The 17,940-nt window shown below is 46.6% G+C and overlaps 1 protein-coding gene across 1 annotated transcript in view; it reads right to left on the reverse strand.

Annotated features, from left to right (window-relative positions):
* Positions 1–352: 352 nt before the first annotated feature.
* Positions 353–17,940, reverse strand: part of LOC130133696 (GRB2-related adapter protein-like) — a gene marked incomplete at its 5' end in the record, with an annotated part of 28,383 nt that continues 10,795 nt past the window's right edge. The window contains one exon of the mRNA XM_056302088.1: positions 353–848. Within this exon, the coding sequence (XP_056158063.1) occupies positions 663–848 (186 nt within the window). The remainder of the gene's footprint in view (positions 849–17,940) is intronic.

Consider the following 17,940-nt stretch of genomic DNA (forward strand, 5'->3'; position numbering starts at 1 on the left):
TGTGTGCGTGTGTGTGTGTGCGTGTGTGTGTGTGTGTGTGCGTGTGTGTGTGTGTTCTCCACGGTGAGCAGGTCCGGGCTTGGGGTTTGAAACAGACGACTGCAGGTTTAAAGTAAAACCAGACGTGTGGGATCAGCTGGGGCAGTAGACTGATGGAGGTGGCAGTAGACTTGACGGAGGCGGCAGTAGACTGATGGAGGTGGCAGTAGATGGACGGAGACGGCAGTAGACGGACGGAGGCGGCAGTAGACTGATGGAGGTGGCAGTAGACTTGACGGAGGCGGCAGTAGACTGATGGAGGTGGCAGTAGATGGACGGAGACGGCAGTAGACGGACGGAGGCGGCAGTAGACTGATGGAGGTGGCAGTAGATGGACGGAGACGGCAGTAGACTTGACGGAGGCGGCAGTAGACTGACGGAGGTGGCAGTAGATGGACGGAGACGGCAGTAGACGGACGGAGGCGGCAGTAGACTGATGGAGGTGGCAGACTGACGGGGGCGTCACGGGTTGTGGGAGGAGCCATCACTTCTATACAGGTCTCCGACTTCCCAGTGGTCAGCGAGCTTATCCGTCGGCTCGCTTTTAGGGGGCGGGGTCAGTCCTTGAGTGGCAGCTGATTGGCTAATCGGGGAGCGGCCGCGTGTTTGATTGGCAGGGCCGGTCACTGACACTGGTAAATGGGCTGGACGTATTCCGGGGGGAAGAAGCCCACGCGGCCGTGGCAACGGCCCCTCCAGCGCAGCGAGTCGGAGCAGTCGAGGAGGTCGATGACGTCGCCCCGGAAAAAGTGCAGCTGGGAGGGGTGATGGGGGGTGAAGTCAAACAGAGCGTGGGCGTGGTGAGGGCGCTGCGGGAGGAGAAGGGCGGAGAAAGGAGGGGGAGCAGGGAGTGGGTGGAAGGAGGGGGAGCACATAAGATGGGGGAGAGAGAAGAGAAAGACAGCAGAGAGAGAGAGAGAGAGAGAGAGAGAGAGAGAGAGAGAGAGAGAGAGAGAGACAGAGAGAGAGAGAGAGAGAGAGAGAGAGAGAGAGAGAGAGAGAGAGAGAGAGAGAGAGAGAGAGAGAGAGAGAGAGAGAGAGAGAGAGAGAGAGAGAGAGAGAGAGAGAGAGAGAGAGGAAGGAAGGGGAGGGAGAGGAATGGACAGGATGAGGAAAGAAAGGGAGGAAGTCAGAAGAGAGTGAGCGGGGAGAGTGGGAGTAATGGAGGACAGAGGGGAGAGACAACAAGAAATCAGTTATTGTTATTATGTTATCGTTAAAGTTCCCATAATGCACCCCGGCCTCGCCAGTCTGTGTACAAATGACATGATGTTACGCTCTGTGTGCAGATGGGGCGCCACCATCCTTTCCAGTAACTTCTGTGGAGCGCTGACCCGCCCAAATACCACGCACCACCTTGAACGGTCATGACGTCACCGGCGAGGCTCAGTTCACCAGAAACACAGGCTTCCACAACGAGGGTTAGGGTTAGTGTCAGGGTCAGGGTTAGGGTCAAGGTCAGGGTTAAGGTCAGGATCAGAGTCAGGGTTAAGGTCAGGATCAGAGTCAGGGTTAAGGTCAGGATCAGTGTTGGGGTCAGGGTCAGGGTTAAGGTCAGGGTCAGGTTGGGGTTAGGGTCACGGTTAAGGTCAGGGTCAGGGTTAGTTTCAGGGTCAGGGTTAAGGTCAGGGTTGGGGTCAGGGTTAGTTTCAGGGTCAGGGTTAAGGTCAGGATCAGAGTCAGGGTTAAGGTCAGGATCAGTGTTGGGGTCAGGGTCAGGGTTAAGGTCAGGGTCAGGTTGGGGTTAGGGTCACGGTTAAGGTCAGGGTCAGGGTTAGTTTCAGGGTCAAGGTTGGGGTCAGGGTTAGTTTCAGGGTCAGGGTTAAGGTCAAGGTTAGGTTTAGGGTCAGCGTTAGGGTCAGGGTTAGGTTTAGGGTCAGGGTCAGGGTTGGGGTCAGGGTTAGTTTCAGGGTCAGGGTTAAGGTCAAGGTTAGGTTTAGGGTCAGCGTTAGGGTCAGGGTTAAGGTCAGGGTCAGGTTTAGGGTCAGGGTTCATAAAATAACTAAAATACTACCGTTAATACCATGATTTAATAACAAAAAAGATTGTGTCCCCTGCTCACCTGCCCGTTAAAGGTGGTGCGTGGTATCGGGGCGCGTCAGGAAAGTTCTGGCGCATCATCTGCACGCTGAACTGCATTGCGGCGTCTGCGCTGCACGCGGTGTGACGGTGTAATATGGTGTTGTGTGTACGCAGACTGGTGAGACCGGGGCTCAGTCTATGAAAAGCTGCAAAGATTTGCACGCAAACGAACGCCAGTTGTTTACTTCCTGTCGGCGGCGTCTTAGGACAACGTCTAATTCACCCAAATCAAAATGACTTGGGTAGCCGTTCGTGTGAGCGGCTGGCGTCTGGCACGACTTTCTTTCCCGGCAATCATGACAAGCCGCATCGTGTTCCACCTCTTCGTCATAGCAGCCAAATGAGGAAGAAGAGGAAGGCAGGTGGTGCTGAGCTTGACGGAGAGGAGGAGTTGTGTCTAACGAGCAGATGTGACGGGACGAGCTGGAAGAAGGTCTCTACCAGGAGGTAGTACCGCATCAGTAAGTCAGACTCGGGTTCAGGCAGGTGTGTGTGTGTGTGTGTGTGTGTGTGTGTGGCGGTGGGGAAGGTGCCAACACAACAGGACCGGTGACTCCGGCAGAACCAACCAGCGCCGCTCCGCACGCATCCATTCGCTTCGGTATAAACTCCACCCCACACACACACACACACACACACACACACACACGTGTGACTCGCCACCTCCAGCTCGGCGCCCTGCCGCCGTGTCGGTGTGTTTGGCTTCAGGTGCTCAAACAACGCTGTGATCAGCACGCTCACCGCCCTAACGTGTCAGCCAGCTGCACACACACGGCAGGCTTCCGGCAGGCTTCCGGCAGGCTTCCGGGTTGGCGCGTAGGGCCGGGAATCATAAGATACCCACCGTGATGCTAGGATGATATATCATCTTGTGATGTGTCTAATATGGAGGACACAACAGGAGCAGCCTCCCAGGTGCTGTTGCACACTGACAACAGTCACTGACCGGTAGCTTCACTGACTGTTGATGTCAGTGCAGACAGACAGACAGGCAGGCAGGCAGGCAGACAGACACACAGACAGGCAGGCAGACAGACAGGCAGGCAGGCAGACAGACAGACAGACAGGCAGGCAGACAGACACACAGACAGGCAGACAGGCAGGTATGCAAGCAGACAGACAGGCAGAGACAACAGGCAGACAGGCAGGTATGCAGGCAGGCAGACAGGCAGAGACAACAGGCAGACAGGCAGGTATGCAGGCAGGCAGACAGGCAGAGACAACAGGCAGGCAGGCAGGTATGCAAGCAGACAGACAGGCAAGCAGATAGACAAGACAGGCAGAGAGGCAGGCAGGCAGATAGACAGACAGACAGGCAGGTATGCAAGCAGACAGACAGGCAAGCAGATAGACAAGACAGGCAGAGAGGCAGGCAGGCATACAGACAGGCAGCTAGCAAGACAGACAGTCAGACAAACCTAGGCAGACAGATAGAAAGACAGGCAGGACAGGCAGGACAGACAGACAGACAGACAGACAGACTAGCTAGGTAAAGCCTCTTGCCGTGTCATAACGAGGGCTGTCTGGAATCTGTTTTGCAGGTATGCAGACAGGCGACGCAGGCCGACAGATAAGCAGAGCCCACAGACAGATGAACAGACAGACAAGACAGGCGGTGACGGACAAACAGGTAAACATGCAGACGGGCGAAAGGTCGCTGGCACACGGACGGAGCAGCCCGGCAGCGAATGGCAGCCTCTCAACCAGACAGGCAAACAGCCACGCAGTCCCACAGACGGCTAATTCACATCAGGACAGACTCAGAATCAGGTTTACTGGCCATGGAGGTCTGCACACACACGGAATGTGACTCCGGCTTCGTGGCTCTCTCAGTGTACTGAACATAGAGTAACAACACTACAACACAACAGTCTTCACATATACACACACAAGTATTGACTATACAGGTTGAATAAGAGGAGATAAGGTGCAGTGGTGCAGAGAATATACCAGAGATGCTGAGATAGATGTTAGCGGGTTACTACACACATGCCTGAGGTAGATGACATGACAGAGTCTACCAGCATACGTACAGTGGACAGTACAATGTATACAACATGTACAGTACAATGTATACGACATGTACAGTAGAGTGTATACAACATGGTGGGGTTTATTGACGGTGTTCATTTGAGTGGAACTGTTGTTATACGTGGTAGTTTTGGGGTGCAGCTGCAGGACAGCTGCATAAAGTTTGAGAGTGAAGGTCACGAGAGAGTCATAAAGACGGGCGGAGACAGAGATGGAGCGCTGTCCTACCACACCCGTGTGCTCGGGAGAGATGACAGCACACACACACACCCTCACACACACACACACACACACACACCGTCTCTCTCACTCACACATACACACTCACACTCTCTCACGCACACACAACTTTGAATCAAACACACTGGTAAGCGCTGTTGTTTTATGTTGAGGTGAACTGCCATTTTAATGGAAACCCCAGACACAGCTGTACCTCCGCCTGGCTTCTATACCTCCGCCTGGCTTCTATACCTCCACCTGGCTTCTATACCTCCGCCTGGCTTCTATACCTCTGGTCTGGTTTTTACTTTTCCTCACTGGCAGGATGGAAAGCAGTGTTTTCTTCTGGTCTGTTTTTTACTTTTCCTCTCTGGCAGGATGTAAAGCAGTGTTTTCTTCTGGTCCGTTTTTTTACTTTTCTCTCTGGCAGGATGTAAAGCAGTGTTTCTCCTGATCTGTTTTTTACTTTTCCTCTCTGGCAGGATGTAAAGCAGTGTTTCTCCTGGTCTGTTTTTTACTTTTCTTTTCTGGCAGGATGTAAAGCAGTGTTTCTCCTGGTCTGTTTTTTTACTTTTCCTCTGGCAGGATGTAAAGCAGTGTTTCTCCTGGTCTGTTTTTTACTTTTCCTCTCTGGCAGGATGTAAAGCAGTGTTTCTCCTGGTCTGTCTTTTACTTTTCCTCTCTGGCAGGATGTAAAGCAGTGTTTCTCCTGATCTGTTTTTTACTTTTCCTCTCTGGCAGGATGTAAAGCAGTGTTTCTCCTGGTCTGTTCTTTACTTTTCTTTTCTGGCAAGAATTAAAGCCGTGTTTTCTTCTGGTCTGTTTTTTTACTTTTCTTCTCTGGCAGGATGTAAAGCATTGTTTCTCCTGGTCTGTTTTTTTTACTTTTCCTCTCTGGCAGGATGGAAAGCAGTGTTTTCTCCTGGTCTGTTTTTTACTTTTCCTCTCTGGCAGGATGTAAAGCCATGTTTTCTCCTGGTCTGTCTTTTACTTTTCCTCTCTGGCAGGATGTAAAGCAGTGTTTTCTTCTGGTCTGTTTTTTACTTTTCCGCTCTTGCAGGATGTAAAGCAGTGTTTCTCCTGGTCAGTTTTTTACTTTTCCTCTCTGGCAGGATGTAAAGCAGTGTTTCTCCTGGTCTGTTTTTTACTTTTGCTCTCTGGCAGGATGTAAAGCAGTGTTTCTCCTGGTCTGTTTTTTACTTTTCCTCTCTGGCAGGATGTAAAGCAGGGTTTTCTTCTGGTCTGTTTTTTACTTTTCCTCTCTGGCAGGATGTAAAGCAGTGTTTCTCCTGGTCTGTTTTTTACTTTTCCTCTCTGGCAGGATGTAAAGCAGTGTTTTCTTCTGGTCTGTTTTTTACTTTTCCTCTCTGGCAGAATGTAAAGCATTGTTTCTCCTGGTCTGCTTTTTACTTTTCCTCTCTGGCAGGATGTAAAGCAGTGTTTCTCCTGGTCTGCTTTTTACTTTTCCTCTCTGGCAGGATGTAAAGCTGTGTTTTCTTCTGGTCTGTCTTTTACTTTTCCTCTCTGGCAGAATGTAAAGCATTGTTTCTCCTGGTCTGCTTTTTACTTTTCCTCTCTGGCAGGATGTAAAGCAGTGTTTCTCCTGGTCTGCTTTTTACTTTTCCTCTCTGGCAGGATGTAAAGCAGTGTTTTCTTCTGGTCTGTCTTTTACTTTTCCTCTCTGGCAGGATGTAAAGCAGTGTTTTCTACTGGTCTGTTTTTTACTTTTCCTCTCTGGCAGGATGTAAAGCAGTGTTTTCTCCTGGTCTGTTTTTTACTTTTCTTCTCTGGCAGGATGTAAAGCAGTGTTTTCTACTGGTCTGTTTTTTACTTTTCCTCGCTGGCAGGATGTAAAGCAGTGTTTCTCCTGATCTGTTTTTTACTTTTCCTCTCTGGCAGGATGTAAAGCAGTGTTTCTCCTGGTCTGTTTTTTACTTTTCTTTTCTGGCAAGAATTAAAGCCGTGTTTTCTCCTGGTCTGTTTTTTTACTTTTCCTCTCTGGCAGGATGTAAAGCAGTGTTTCTCCTGGTCTGTTTTTTACTTTTCCTCTCTGGCAGGATGTAAAGCAGTGTTTCTCCTGGTCTGTCTTTTACTTTTCCTCTCTGGCAGGATGTAAAGCAGTGTTTCTCCTGATCTGTTTTTTACTTTTCCTCTCTGGCAGGATGTAAAGCAGTGTTTCTCCTGGTCTGTTCTTTACTTTTCTTTTCTGGCAAGAATTAAAGCCGTGTTTTCTTCTGGTCTGTTTTTTTACTTTTCTTCTCTGGCAGGATGTAAAGCATTGTTTCTCCTGGTCTGTTTTTTTTACTTTTCCTCTCTGGCAGGATGGAAAGCAGTGTTTTCTCCTGGTCTGTTTTTTACTTTTCCTCTCTGGCAGGATGTAAAGCAGTGTTTCTCCTGGTCTGTTTTTTACTTTTCCTCTCTGGCAGGATGTAAAGCAGTGTTTTCTTCCGGTCCGTTTTTTACTTTTCCTCTCTGGCAGGATGTAAAGCAGTGTTTTCTCCTGGTCTCTTTTTTACTTTTCCTCTCTGGCAGGATGTAAAGCAGTGTTTCTCCTGGTCCGTTTTTTACTTTTCCTCTCTGGCAGGATGTAAAGCAGTGTTTCTCCTGGTCTGTTTTTTACTTTTCCTCTCTGGCAGGATGTAAAGCCATGTTTTCTCCTGGTCTGTCTTTTACTTTTCCTCTCTGGCAGGATGTAAAGCAGTGTTTTCTTCTGGTCTGTTTTTTACTTTTCCGCTCTTGCAGGATGTAAAGCAGTGTTTCTCCTGGTCAGTTTTTTACTTTTCCTCTCTGGCAGGATGTAAAGCAGTGTTTCTCCTGGTCTGTTTTTTACTTTTCCTCTCTGGCAGGATGTAAAGCAGTGTTTCTCCTGGTCTGTTTTTTACTTTTCCTCTCTGGCAGGATGTAAAGCAGGGTTTTCTTCTGGTCTGTTTTTTACTTTTCCTCTCTGGCAGGATGTAAAGCAGTGTTTCTCCTGGTCTGTTTTTTACTTTTCCTCTCTGGCAGGATGTAAAGCAGTGTTTTCTTCTGGTCTGTTTTTTACTTTTCCTCTCTGGCAGAATGTAAAGCATTGTTTCTCCTGGTCTGCTTTTTACTTTTCCTCTCTGGCAGGATGTAAAGCAGTGTTTCTCCTGGTCTGCTTTTTACTTTTCCTCTCTGGCAGGATGTAAAGCTGTGTTTTCTTCTGGTCTGTCTTTTACTTTTCCTCTCTGGCAGAATGTAAAGCAGTGTTTCTCCTGGTCTGCTTTTTACTTTTCCTCTCTGGCAGGATGTAAAGCAGTGTTTCTCCTGGTCTGCTTTTTACTTTTCCTCTCTGGCAGGATGTAAAGCAGTGTTTTCTTCTGGTCTGTCTTTTACTTTTCCTCTCTGGCAGGATGTAAAGCAGTGTTTTCTACTGGTCTGTTTTTTACTTTTCCTCTCTGGCAGGATGTAAAGCAGTGTTTTCTCCTGGTCTGTTTTTTACTTTTCCTCTCTGGCAGGATGTAAAGCAGTGTTTTCTACTGGTCTGTTTTTTACTTTTCCTCGCTGGCAGGATGTAAAGCAGTGTTCTCTTCTGGTCTGTTTTTTACTTTTCCTCTCTGGCAGGATGTAAAGCAGTGTTTCTCCTGGTCTGTTTTTTACTTTTCCTCTCTGGCAGGATGTAAAGCAGTGTTCTCTTCTGGTCTGTTTTTTACTTTTCCTCTCTGGCAGGATGTAAAGCAGTGTTTCTCCTGGTCTGTTTTTTACTTTTCCTCTCTGGCAGGATGTAAAGCCGTGTTTTCTTCCGGTCTGTCTTTTACTTTTCCTCTCTGGCAGGATGGAAAGCAGTGTTTTCTTCTGGTCTGTCTTTTACTTTTCCTCTCTGGCAGGATGTAAAGCAGTGTTTGTCCTGGTCTGTTTTTTACTTTTCCTCTCTGGCAGGATGTAAAGCAGTGTTTCTCCTGGTCTGTTTTTTACTTTTCCTCTCTGGCAGGATGTAAAGCAGTGTTTCTCCTGGTCTGGTTTTTTACTTTTCCTCTCTGGCAGGATGTAAAGCACTGTTTCTCCTGGTCTGTCTTTTACTTTTCCTCTCTGGCAGGATGTAAAGCAGTGTTTGTCCTGGTCTGTTTTTTACTTTTCCTCTCTGGCAGGATGTAAAGCAGTGTTTCTCCTGGTCTGTTTTTTACTTTTCCTCTCTGGCAGGATGTAAAGCAGTGTTTCTACTGGTCTGTTTTTTACTTTTCCTCTCTGGCAGGATGTAAAGCAGTGTTTTCTTCTGGTCCGTTTTTTTACTTTTCTCTCTGGCAGGATGTAAAGCAGTGTTTTCTTCTGTTCTGTTTTTTACTTTTCCTCTCTGGCAGGATGTAAAGCAGTGTTTCTCCTGGTCTGTTTTTTACTTTTCCTCTCTGGCAGGATGTAAAGCAGTGTTTTCTCCTGGTCAGTTTTTTACTTTTCCTCTCTGGCAGGATGTAAAGCAGTGTTTCTCCTGGTCTGTTTTTTACTTTTCCTCTCTGGCAGGATGTAAAGCAGTGTTTTCTCCTGGTCTGTTTTTTACTTTTCCTCTCTGGCAGGATGTAAAGCAGTGTTTTCTACTGGTCTGTTTTTTACTTTTCCTCTGGCAGGATGTAAAGCAGTGTTTCTCCTGGTCTGTTTTTTACTTTTCCTCTGGCAGGATGTAAAGCATTGTTTCTCCTGGTCTGTTTTTACTTTTCCTCTCTGGCAGGATGTAAAGCATTGTTTCTCCTGGTCTGTTTTTTACTTTTCCTCTCTGGCAGGATGTAAAGCAGTGTTTTCTTCTGGTCTGTCTTTTACTTTTCCTCTCTGGCAGGATGTAAAGCAGTGTTTTCTTCTGATCTGTTTTTTACTTTTCCTCTCTGGCAGGATGTAAAGCAGTGTTTCTCCTGGTCTGTTTTTTACTTTTCCTCTCTGGCAGGATGTAAAGCCATGTTTTCTTCCGGTCTGTCTTTTACTTTTCCTCTCTGGCAGGATGGAAAGCAGTGTTTTCTTCTGGTCTGTCTTTTACTTTTCCTCTCTGGCAGGATGTAAAGCAGTGTTTGTCCTGGTCTGTTTTTTACTTTTCCTCTCTGGCAGGATGTAAAGCAGTGTTTCTCCTGGCCTGTTTTTTACTTTTCCTCTCTGGCAGGATGTAAAGCAGTGTTTCTCCTGGTCTGGTTTTTTACTTTTCCTCTCTGGCAGGATGTAAAGCACTGTTTCTCCTGGTCTGTCTTTTACTTTTCCTCTCTGGCAGGATGTAAAGCAGTGTTTGTCCTGGTCTGTTTTTTACTTTTCCTCTCTGGCAGGATGTAAAGCAGTGTTTCTCCTGGTCTGTTTTTTACTTTTCCTCTCTGGCAGGATGTAAAGCAGTGTTTCTACTGGTCTGTTTTTTACTTTTCCTCTCTGGCAGGATGTAAAGCAGTGTTTTCTTCTGGTCAGTTTTTTTACTTTTCTCTCTGGCAGGATGTAAAGCAGTGTTTTCTTCTGTTCTGTTTTTTACTTTTCCTCTCTGGCAGGATGTAAAGCAGTGTTTCTCCTGGTCTGTTTTTTACTTTTCCTCTCTGGCAGGATGTAAAGCAGTGTTTTCTCCTGGTCAGTTTTTTACTTTTCCTCTCTGGCAGGATGTAAAGCAGTGTTTCTCCTGGTCTGTTTTTTACTTTTCCCCTCTGGCAGGATGTAAAGCAGTGTTTTCTCCTGATCTGTTTTTTACTTTTCCTCTCTGGCAGGATGTAAAGCAGTGTTTTCTACTGGTCTGTTTTTTACTTTTCCTCTGGCAGGATGTAAAGCAGTGTTTCTCCTGGTCTGTTTTTTACTTTTCCTCTGGCAGGATGTAAAGCATTGTTTCTCCTGGTCTGTTTTTACTTTTCCTCTCTGGCAGGATGTAAAGCATTGTTTCTCCTGGTCTGTTTTTTACTTTTCCTCTCTGGCAGGATGTAAAGCAGTGTTTTCTTCTGGTCTGTCTTTTACTTTTCCTCTCTGGCAGGATGTAAAGCAGTGTTTTCTTCTGATCTGTTTTTTACTTTTCCTCTCTGGCAGGATGTAAAGCAGGGTTTTCTTCTGGTCTGTTTTTTACTTTTCCTCTCTGGCACGATGTAAAGCAGTGTTTCTCCTGGTCTGTTTTTTACTTTTCCTCTCTGGCAGGATGTAAAGCAGTGTTTCTCCTGGTCAGTTTTTTACTTTTCCTCTCTGGCAGGATGTAATGCATTGTTTCTCCTGGTCTGCTTTTTACTTTTCCTCTCTGGCAGGATGTAAAGCAGTGTTTTCTACTGGTCTGTCTTTTACTTTTCCTCTCTGGCAGGATGTAAAGCACTGTTTCTCCTGGTCTGTCTTTTACTTTTCCTCTCTGGCAGGATGTAAAGCACTGTTTCTCCTGGTCTGTCTTTTACTTTTCCTCTCTGGCAGGATGTAAAGCAGTGTTTGTCCTGGTCTGTTTTTTACTTTTCCTCTCTGGCAGGATGTAAAGCAGTGTTTCTCCTGGTCTGTTTTTTACTTTTCCTCTCTGGCAGGATGTAAAGCAGTGTTTCTCCTGGTCAGTTTTTTACTTTTCCTCTCTGGCAGGATGTAAAGCAGTGTTTCTACTGGTCTGCTTTTTACTTTTCCTCTCTGGCAGGATGTAAAGCAGTGTTTTCTTCTGGTCTGTTTTTTACTTTTCCTCTCTGGCAGGATGTAAAGCTGTGTTTTCTTCTGGTTTGTTTTTTACTTTTCCTCTCTGGCAGGATGTAAAGCAGTGTTTCTCCTGGTCTGTTTTTTACTTTTCCTCTCTGGCAGGATGTAAAGCAGTGTTTTCTCCTGGTCAGTTTTTTGCTTTTCCTCTCTGGCAGGATGTAAAGCAGTGTTTCTCCTGGTCTGTTTTTTACTTTTCCTCTCTGGCAGGATGTAAAGCAGTGTTTCTCCTGGTCTGTTTTTTACTTTTCCTCTCTGGCAGGATGTAAAGCAGTGTTTTCTCCTGGTCTGTTTTTTACTTTTCCTCTCTGGCAGGATGTAAAGCAGTGTTTTCTTCTGGTCTGTTTTTTACTTTTCCTCTCTGGCAGGATGTAAAGCACTGTTTCTCCTGGTCTGTCTTTTACTTGTCCTCTCTGGCAGGATGTAAAGCAGTGTTTCTACTGGTCTGCTTTTTACTTTTCCTCTCTGGCAGGATGTAAAGCAGTGTTTCTACTGGTCTGTTTTTTACTTTTCCTCTCTTGCAGGATGTAAAGCAGTGTTTCTCCTGGTCTGTCTTTTACTTTTCCTCTCTGGCAGGATGTAAAGCAGTGTTTGTCCTGGTCTGTTTTTTACTTTTCCTCTCTGGCAGGATGTAAAGCAGTGTTTCTCCTGGTCTGTTTTTTACTTTTCCTCTCTGGCAGGATGTAAAGCAGTGTTTCTCCTGGTCTGTTTTTTACTTTTCCTCTCTGGCAGAATGTAAAGCATTTTTTCTCCTGGTCTGCTTTTTACTTTTCCTCTCTGGCAGGATGTAAAGCAGTGTTTCTCCTGGTCTGCTTTTTACTTTTCCTCTCTGGCAGGATGTAAAGCAGTGTTTCTCCTGGTCTGCTTTTTACTTTTCCTCTCTGGCAGAATGTAAAGCATTGTTTCTCCTGGTCTGCTTTTTACTTTTCCTCTCTGGCAGGATGTAAAGCAGTGTTTTCTACTGGTCTGTTTTTTACTTTTCCTCTCTGGCAGAATGTAAAGCAGTGTTTTCTTCTGATCTGTTTTTTACTTTTCCTCTCTGGCAGGATGTAAAGCAGTGGTTTCTTCTGATCTGTTTTTTACTTTTCCTCTCTGGCAGGATGTAAAGCAGTGTTTCTCCTGGTCTGTCTTTTACTTTTCCTCTCTGGCAGAATGTAAAGCATTGTTTCTCCTGGTCTGCTTTTTACTTTTCCTCTCTGGCAGGATGTAAAGCAGTGTTTGTCCTGGTCTGCTTTTTACTTTTCCTCTCTGGCAGGATGTAAAGCAGTTTTTTCTACTGGTCTGTTTTTTACTTTTCCTCTCTGGCAGGATGTAAAGCAGTGTTTCTCCTGGTCTGCTTTTTACTTTTCCTCTCGGGCAGGATGTAAAGCAGTGTTTCTCCTGGTCTGCTTTTTACTTTTCCTCTCTGGCAGGATGTAAAGCAGTGTTTTCTTCTGGTCTGTTTTTTACTTTTCCTCTCTGGCAGGATGTAAAGCAGTGTTTCTCCTGGTCTGCTTTTTACTTTTCCTCTCTGGCAGGATGTAAAGCAGTGTTTCTTCTGGTCTGTTTTTTACTTTTCCTCTCTGGCAGGATGTAAAGCAGTGTTTCTCCTGGTCTGTTTTTTACTTTTCCTCTCTGGCAGGATGTAAAGCAGTGTTTCTCCTGGTCTGTTTTTTACTTTTCCTCTCTGGCAGGATGTAAAGCAGTGTTTCTCCTGGTCTGTTTTTTACTTTTCCTCTCTGGCAGGATGTAAAGCAGTGTTTCTCCTGGTCTGTCTTTTACTTTTCCTCTCTGGCAGAATGTAAAGCATTGTTTCTCCTGGTCTGCTTTTTACTTTTCCTCTCTGGCAGGATGTAAAGCAGTGTTTCTCCTGGTCTGTTTTTTACTTTTCCTCTCTGGCAGGATGTAAAGCAGTGTTTCTCCTGGTCTGTTTTTTACTTTTCCTCTCTGGCAGGATGTAAAGCAGTGTTTCTCCTGGTCTGTTTTTTACTTTTCCTCTCTGGCAGGATGTAAAGCTGTGTTTTCTTCTGGTCTGTCTTTTACTTTTCCTCTCTGGCAGAATGTAAAGCATTGTTTCTCCTGGTCTGCTTTTTACTTTTCCTCTCTGGCAGGATGTAAAGCAGTGTTTCTCCTGGTCTGTTGTTTACTTTTCCTCTCTGGCAGGATGTAAAGCAGTGTTTCTCCTGGTCTGCTTTTTACTTTTCCTCTCTGGCAGGATGTAAAGCAGTGGTTTCTTCTGATCTGTTTTTTACTTTTCCTCTCTGGCAGGATGTAAAGCAGTGTTTCTCCTGGTCTGTCTTTTACTTTTCCTCTCTGGCAGAATGTAAAGCATTGTTTCTCCTGGTCTGCTTTTTACTTTTCCTCTCTGGCAGGATGTAAAGCAGTGTTTTCTCCTGGTCAGTTTTTTAGTTTTCCTCTCTGGCAGGATGTAAAGCATTGTTTCTCCTGGTCTGTTTTTTACTTTTCCTCTCTGGCAGGATGTAAAGCAGTGTTTCTCCTGGTCTGTTTTTTACTTTTCCTCTCTGGCAGGATGTAAAGCTGTGTTTTCTTCTGGTCTGTCTTTTACTTTTCCTCTCTGGCAGAATGTAAAGCAGTGTTTTCTTCTGATCTGTTTTTTACTTTTCCTCTCTGGCAGGATGTAAAGCAGTGTTTCTCCTGGTCTGTCTTTTACTTTTCCTCTCTGGCAGAATGTAAAGCAGTGTTTCTCCTGGTCTGCTTTTTACTTTTCCTCTCTGGCAGGATGTAAAGCAGTGTTTTCTTCTGGTCTGTCTTTTACTTTTCCTCTCTGGCAGAATGTAAAGCAGTGTTTCTCCTGGTCTGTCTTTTACTTTTCCTCTCTGGCAGGATGTAAAGCAGTGTTTCTCCTGGTCTGTCTTTTACTTTTCCTCTCTGGCAGGATGTAAAGCAGTGTTTCTTCTGGTCTGCTTTTTACTTTTCCTCTCTGGCAGGATGTAAAGCAGTGTTTCTCCTGGTCTGTTTTTTACTTTTCCTCTCTGGCAGGATGTAAAGCAGTGTTTCTCCTGGTCTGTTTTTTACTTTTCCTCTCTGGCAGGATGTAAAGCTGTGTTTCTCCTGGTCTGTTTTTTACTTTTCTTTTCTGGCAGGATGTAAAGCCGTGTTTCTCCTGGTCTGTTTTTTACTTTTCCTCTCTGGCAGGATGTAAAGCCATGTTTCTCTCTACACATCCTGAGCACAGCCGGCCTGCTGTGATCTGTGTTCAAGGGGGGCGAGGTAAAAGCTGCTATTTTTGAGCTGCGTGTCTGGGACTGGCTAATGTCCTCGCTGTTGTATGTACTCCCACAGTGGGGCGAGCTGCAACATAAGATAAGAAGACCAGCCAGTAATATAGTTTGTGGGGTTTTTTGCTTGTGATTGTGTTATTTAACGCCCCTTTACTGCTACTGTCTTCTAGACCACGGCCTGACACAATATGTGCTGACACAAAGCCAGCCCCGCAAGCAGAGGCATGCACACACACTGAGAAATAGTGCACATACAGAACACACTCTAACGAGTCTCACACACACGCACGCACACGCACACGCACACACTCTAACAAGTCTCTCTCACACACAAACACAGCACACTCTCTAACAAGTCTCACTTATACACACACACACGCACACACACTCACAAACACAGCACACGTACACACAGACACGCACGCACTCACACACACACACACACACACACGGTGTTACACTTAAATACACACAAATGCATGCACATACCTATGCAAACACAAACGCTTCAGTGTACACAAGCAAGTGCACACAGGCGTGCAGCAACAGTAAGATTAGGATCTGGACTCTGGGAGCCAGACATGAAATCCAGCCTGCACGTCTATGACAACATGACTGTCTGCCGGGGTTTACACTGATCTAGTTAATCCTTTAAGTTGTTGTTGAGCTAGCTGTTAGCGTACATGTTGAGCTAGGTGTTAGTGTACATGTTGAGCTAGGTTTTAGCGTACATGTTGAGCTAGGTGTTAGCGTACATGTTGAGCTAGGTGTTAGCGTACATGTTGAGCTAGGTGTTAGCATACAGGTTGAGCTAGGTGTTAGTGTACATGTTGAGCTAGCTGTTAGTGTACATGTTTAGCTAGGTGTTAGTGTACATGTTGAGCTAGGTTTTAGCGTACATGTTGAGCTAGCTGTTAGCGTACAGGTTGAGCTAGGTGTTAGTGTACATGTTGAGCTAGGTGTTAGCGTACAGGTTGAGCTAGGTGTTAGCGTACATGTTGAGCTAGCTGTTAGTGTACACGTTGAGCTAGCTGTTAGCGTACATGCCTGAGTGCCCGGCTGTAATGTAAATGACTTCTCTACCTCCGTATATTTCTGAGTCTAAATAAAGGTTGAATGAATGAGTGTGTACATTCCTCTGTTTTGAACAGTTGTGGTTGTGTTGTGCATACGTACATGTGCATGTCAGCACGCACATGTCTATAGGTGTGTGTTTGCACGTGTGCAACCCTTCGGTGTATATCTATTGTGTGTGTGTGTGTGTGTGTGTGGGTGTGTGTGTGGGTGTGTGTGTGTGTGCGCGCGCGCGCAGTGTGTGAGTGCACAGCATGTGTGTGTGTGTGTGAGTGCAGCATGTGAATGTGTGCGTGAATGTGTGTGTGTGTGCACAGCATGTATGTGTGTGTGTGTGCACAGCGTGTGTGTGTGCACAGCATGTGAGTGTGTGTATGTGTTTGCATAGCTTGTGTGTGTGTGTGCGCAGTGTGTGTGTGTGTGTGAGTGCACAGCATGTGAGTGTGTATGTGTGTGCACAGCTTGTGTGTGTGTGCGCGCACAGCGTGTGTGTGTGTGTGTGTGTGTGTGTGCACAGTGTGTGAGTGTGTGTGTGTGTGTGTGTGTGTGCACAGTGTGTGAGTGTGTAGGTGTCGGGGAGAGACAGAGAGGGAGATATATGGTGCACGCGGGACTATGTTTTGCAGAAGCGGTGTTTAGCATGAGGACATGTGGTACATTCATCCTCGCTGCAGCCAGCTGCACTGTGGTCATGGGGTTGTTTCTCATCGTCCTTTCACAGCAGCCCGGACCGAGGGGAGATGATAGAGAGTGAGGGGAGATGATAGAGAGTGAGGGGAGGGAAGATGATAGAGAGTGAGGGGAGGTGATAGAGTGAGGGGAAATGATAGAGGGTGAAGGGAGGTGATAGAGAGTGAGGAGAGGTGATAGAGAGTGAGGGGAGATGATAGAGAGTGAGGGGAGATGATAGAGAGTGAGGAGAGGTGATAGAGAGTGAGGGGAGATGATAGAGGGTGAGGGGAGATGATAGAGAGTGAGGGGAGATGATAGAGAGTGAGGGGAGATGATAGAGGGTGAGGGGAGATGATAGAGAGTGAGGGGAGATGATAGAGAGTGAGGGGAGATGATAGAGTGAGGGGAGGTGATAGAGAGTGAGGGGAGATGATAGAGGGTGATGGGAGATGATAGCGAGTGAGGGGAGATGATAGAGAGTGAGGGGAGGTGATAGAGAGTGAGGGGAGATGATAGAGGGTGAGGGGAGATGATAGAGAGTTAGGGGAGAGGATAGAGAGTGAGGGGAGATGATAGAGGGTGATGGGAGATGATAGAGAGTTAGGGGAGATGATAGAGAGTGAGGGGAGATGATAGAGAGTGAGGGGAGATGATAGAGTTAGGGGAGATGATAGAGAGTGAGGGGAGAGGATAGAGAGTGAGGGGAGATGATAGAGTTAGGGGAGATGATAGAGAGTTAGGGGAGAGGATAGAGAGTGAGGGGAGATGATAGAGGGTGAGGGGAGATGATAGAGAGTTAGGGGAGATGATAGAGAGTTAGGGGAGATGATAGAGGGTGATGGGAGATGATAGAGAGTTAGGGGAGATGATAGAGAGTGAGGGGAGATGATAGAGGGTGAGGGGAGATGATAGAGGGTGATGGGAGATGATAGAGAGTTAGGGGAGATGATAGAGAGTTAGGGGAGATGATAGAGGGTGATGGGAGATGATAGAGACTTAGGGGAGATGATAGAGAGTTAGGGGAGATGATAGCGAGTGAGGGGAGATGATAGAGAGTGAGGGGAGGTGATAGAGAGTGAGGGGAGGTGATAGAGAGTGAGGGGAGATGACAGAGGGTGAGGGGAGATGATAGAGGGTGATGGGAGATGATAGAGAGTTAGGGGAGATGATAGAGGGTGATGGGAGATGATAGAGGGTGAGAGAAGATGATAGAGACTTAGGGGAGATGATAGAGGGTGAGGGGAGATGATAGAGAGTGAGGGGAGATGATAGAGGGTGAGGGGAGGTGATAGAGAGTGAGAGGAGGTGATAGAGAGTGAGGGGAGATGATAGAGGGTGATGGGAGATGATAGAGAGTGAGGGGAGATGATAGAGAGTGATGGGAGATGATAGAGAGTGATGGGAGATGATAGCGAGTGAGGGGAGATGATAGAGAGTGAGGGGAGGTGATAGAGAGTGAGGGGAGATGATAGAGAGTGAGGGGAGGTGATAGAGAGTGAGGGGAGGTGATAGAGAGTGAGGGGAGGTGATAGAGAGTGAGGGGAGAGGATAGCGGAACAAATTGCTCTCTGACATCAGTGGACCAAAGCTTTGCACCGCAGATTTGTCTCTACACTCACACACACACACACACACACACACACACACACACACACACACACACACACACACACACAGGATATGTAAGGACGGGGGGGCTGCTCCTCCTCCTCCTCCTCCTCACACAGCTTTCCTTTCTGCAAATAATGGCTCTATGATTCGCATGATCCATGTAGATTGTGTTGTTGTGTGTTTGTGTGTAAAGAATGGTTGCTGACAGAGAGATAGGGACATATAGGAGGAATGTGGAGGCGATGCTGGGAGGTAAGGGGGGGGAAAAACAATTGAGAGACCCGGTTGGGGGAGATAAAGGGAGATGTCAGGACCGTGTAATGAGGTGATATGGAATTAGTGTTGGAGGGCTGAACCTGCTGCGGCGGCTTGAAACATG

This window comes from Lampris incognitus, unplaced genomic scaffold, assembly GCF_029633865.1.
Source record: "Lampris incognitus isolate fLamInc1 unplaced genomic scaffold, fLamInc1.hap2 scaffold_479, whole genome shotgun sequence".
NCBI classification, from domain to species: Eukaryota; Metazoa; Chordata; class Actinopteri; order Lampriformes; family Lampridae; genus Lampris; species Lampris incognitus.